We start from the raw sequence: 4064 nt of genomic DNA, 5'->3' as shown, positions 1-4064 counted from the left end.
CGGCGACAAATCTCGAATGCAAGCACGGAAAATTCCATTTTTGGAGTCTGTTCACCTGCTGCTTAATCGCTGTTCCTCGCTATCTTCGGTTCTTTTGTACAATGGAGAACAAAACAATGATAAAATAAAAGCTTCGTGTATATAAATAAATAAAATCACGATAAAAAATGATAAAATATAAATAAAAAAATAACGATAGATAAAAGCTTTCTCATAGTTGAACTGCGAATTTTTATGTATCTTTTTAAAGATATAATTAGAAAGATAGAATCTTGGTAGAGTTGTTTCACCTACCAAGTAGTATAGAAAGCACTGTATTTTGCATATTTTGTATATTTTTTTACATCAGGTTGGCGTTTTATATTACTTTTGCACTTATAAATTTTCAATAAATGCATAAATGTTCACTCATAAAGCAACGAGTGTCGAAACTGGCGGTATCGCAGAACGGATATGATTAAAACCGCTTTTAGTATTTAAACGGAATATCTTAATGAATGCCTGATGATCGAAATAATTCATGTTGATTTTAAATAAGGAAAAATGGAGTTTTATCGATATATCAGTTTGAATTTTAGAAAATTTTATGTACATGTCTAGTTGAAATAATAAATGATTCGAATTGCTAGATATAAAATTAACGATCGTAAGAGTACAACCGCGCTGCTCTTTTTACACTGAAATTATTAAAACATATAGAAGAATAAGGTTATAAATTAATTAATTATAAAACTAATATAACTATATAAACTATAACTATATAAAATATAACTATATAAAGAGATAATTTTTGGAAATCAAAATACGAAACGCAAGTAAATGGAAGTTCTCAGCATTTTGACTCACTCCACTCTGATTAAATATTGGTTTGGCAACTAAGTCATTTCGTCATTACCACCTAATGACAAAATCCCCAATCAGTTAGTTGCCAACCCAATAGAATTGGTATACATTTGGTAATTTCTCTTTATGAACGAATATCTGTATAAATTTATTTTATCGCTGTCGAGTATCAAGGATAGATACATTTAAGCTTCATTATGTTTATTAATTTATAACACTTATAATACGTGAAATTCGGGAATAGTAGCAGAAACAAACCGAAGAAGCGGAATTTCTTGTAGCGTACAAGGGAAACGATAATGATATTATCTGTGCATATATGAACTTTAGAAACAGGATAGTTACCAGGAAATGTATTTTAAAAATCGATAACAAAATTTAATTTTTCTTTGATATCGACCGTGAATAATATTCCTGTTTTAATGAAACAGAAATCTTCGTTAACGCATTACGGAATATCTCAGTATTACTAACGCCATCCTTCGTATAACTTGAGGACTTATAGAAACAGGACATGGTACAAATGAACAAGTTAAATCAGAATCTCGTTGATGAAAGCACAATTTATTTAGAAATATAAAAAGCCAACAAATTGTATCAAATCGTGTAAGTAAAAATTTCACTTGTTCATAACATCATGTCAATGAAAATATTGGGCTACACTCTAAAGAACCATGTATTAAAAATTCTCGAAAAACTCGTTCTCTACATACAAAAGAAACGGATTTAATAACTTCCATAATTAACATTGTGTTAGCAAAAATTTCATTCTCGTTAGTCCAATGCAAAAGACCGAAAGAAAGTCTTTCTCATTTCGACACGCAGTTTATTATTAATAACGAACCATGAAATTTCCATAACGTCATACTAATCTAAAGTTGAATAGAAAATATACATTAGTTGTTAGTATATTATATTCTACGAAAATATATAATGAAATTCTCAAAAAATCTTATTCGTACATAAAGAAAAAGCAATGTTGAGTCAGCATTAGCATTAGTGATATTACTTGATGTCGAAGCATTCCGTGGTACAGCTACCATATTCGATTTAGTTGACAAATTCGGTTCTGTTCATATACGCATTGTAGTTGGCATACTATTTGTTGCAGTTGGTATACTATTTGTTGCAGTTGGCATACTATTTGTTGCAGTTGGCATACTCATAACTGGCATACTCATAGCTGGCATACTCGATTCAGCTGGTGAACTCGATGATTTTATTGTTGAAGTAGCTGGGTTTGAAGTTGTATGAGGTAAATATAATTCAGGACACTTTACGGCACAGGCAAGATTCAGTATGTACGGTTTTCCTTCAGTCGACTCGCAAGAATTCTTGCAAAAAAATATTCGTATCGGCTCGAGCAAACCAAAGCCGAATCTTGGTTCCTCGATTCCTTCTTCAAGAATCTGTTCCTATATGTATGATAATAAGAACAAGAAATTAATATTTATATAATTAATATTTATACAGGAAATTATAATATGCAATAATCATTAATTGTTAATTGCTCATAAAAAGACACTATACGCATTCAAAATGTTAACTAGTTGAACAATAACGAAATTAATGTATTTATTTGCAGAAAAATTAAATTTAGTGCACTGTATTTTCTTTGAAAGAAAATCAGAAAATAGCAAATAATTGACAAAAAAAAAAAAAAATGTTATCTACGTATGCGAAGAAAAATTCGTTCGTGGAGAAATTAACGATTTTCGTGGAAAATTGATATTAAGGATAATTAATAATCACTCTGGTATCATCGGAAATTATTTATGGTTATGTAATCGAGCTTTAGAAACACGAAAACCGTGGCAAGTCTTAACCTGTGACCAAACAGATCCGATCAATATGAACAAAGCAGCAATCCATGCGGTGAGACGCGACATAACGAATTCGTTGTTAATATAGTTTAACCGCGAAACAACACGAGCAACATTTCCCAGTAGAATTTTCCTTTCGTCTTATATACGTACGCCGAAGACCGTGGATCGTTAAAAATTCAAGCTTGACCTATTCTCCGTTTTTTTTCAAAGATATCTCTTTGAAATTCAGAGTTGTCCCAGCTGACGGATAACACGCATCCTTATCGCGATTCTTTGTTCGATGAACGAGAGAACAATTCAGACACAATTAACAAGTAACAATGTTATTGAACACAGATGGGACAATGTTATTTAAAAATGAGAATCGATTGAGATCAGGAAACAAATAGGACTTTGTAAATGTTTTATATTAATTTTCTATTGGATTTAGAATGATATTTAGCTGATATTTATCAAAAAATGTGTTAAAAGAATATTCCTCGTCACTATAGTAATATTGTTTGAAGTTATTGTTCGTTTTCACCTGTATGCAAATGATATATTGCATACGTGACCGAAGAATGAGAGTTAGGGGGTACTGTTGCCAATGAGTCGCGTGTTAATATCGAGCGAGATGGAAATCCATTATATTTGTGTCCATCGTACTCGAATCTGTAGCCACGTTTGATAATTATCATATCAAAAGCAGGAGTATCGTGTTATTTTCCATGCCATGCCTAATTATATGCAACCTGATTTGCATTCGCGTGTATCGTGAGCTCGATAGCCTCTATTGTCTCGGTTAATTAAATTGTTCACGAAAAGAAAACATACTGGCTATTAATTGAAAGTTTTTAGATTTATATATCACGTAAGTCAAAACTATTGATTGTACAGCGACAGGGAAAAACAGAAACATAACGTACAACGTTTGATTCTTCCAAAAATTCTGAAATACCGAATGATTTTATATTCAATCTTTGTTCATTCAAAATAATCAAAGAATTTTCTATTTTACCAATATTAATTGTTCAATTTTTGTAAATCATCATAATCAAATAGTTCTCTTTTTATTTTGAAAAATAATCCTTCCTATTTGTCATATATGTCAATATGCCATATATTTAGTTTTTTGTGCAAATCAATACCAATTTGTCAACTTTTGCTATTCAACATAGTCAAAAAGCTGAATTTCCTTCTGGTTTAATAATTAAATAATGTTATGCCAGAAACAACCATTAATTTATATATATACGATCTTTGTATAAACCAATGCCGATCTACCAATTTTTATAAATTCGTCATAATCGAAAGTCCTAATTTTCTTGTTACTCTTTAAAAAAGTCCCCTTTAGCCAATATAAAGTAATTAACGCCAGCAAAGGAGGTCGTTATTTTCATAAAGATTAATTTCCAT

At 30.7% G+C, this 4064-nt stretch overlaps 1 protein-coding gene across 1 annotated transcript; it reads right to left on the bottom strand.

Annotated features, from left to right (window-relative positions):
- Positions 1 to 1248: 1248 nt before the first annotated feature.
- LOC117232337 lies at positions 1249 to 3010 on the bottom strand. Its single transcript, XM_033491670.1, has 2 exons — positions 2670 to 3010; positions 1249 to 2258 (listed from the first exon to the last, which is right to left on the bottom strand). Exons 1-2 carry the CDS (start codon positions 2730 to 2732, stop codon positions 1917 to 1919), a joined length of 405 nt encoding a protein of 134 aa, XP_033347561.1. The 5' UTR covers positions 2733 to 3010; the 3' UTR covers positions 1249 to 1916.
- Positions 3011 to 4064: the final 1054 nt, after the last annotated feature.

Source organism: Bombus vosnesenskii, unplaced genomic scaffold, assembly GCF_011952255.1.
Source record: "Bombus vosnesenskii isolate JDL3184/JDL3185 unplaced genomic scaffold, Bvos_JDL3184-5_v1.1 scf7180000013286, whole genome shotgun sequence".
NCBI lineage: Eukaryota > Metazoa > Arthropoda > Insecta > Hymenoptera > Apidae > Bombus > Bombus vosnesenskii.
Note: the sequence above shows the minus strand (reverse complement) of the source record. Positions and strands in the feature narration are given on the sequence as shown.

Coding starts and splice junctions, on each gene's coding strand:
- LOC117232337 (XM_033491670.1), bottom strand. CDS start 2,732: ATGTCGCGTCTCACCGCATGGATTGCTGCTTTGTTCATATTGATCGGA. Junction 2,259..2,669: donor TCGGATCTGTTTGGTCACAG/GTTAAGACTTGC, acceptor TCATACATATAG/GAACAGATTCTTGAAGAAGG.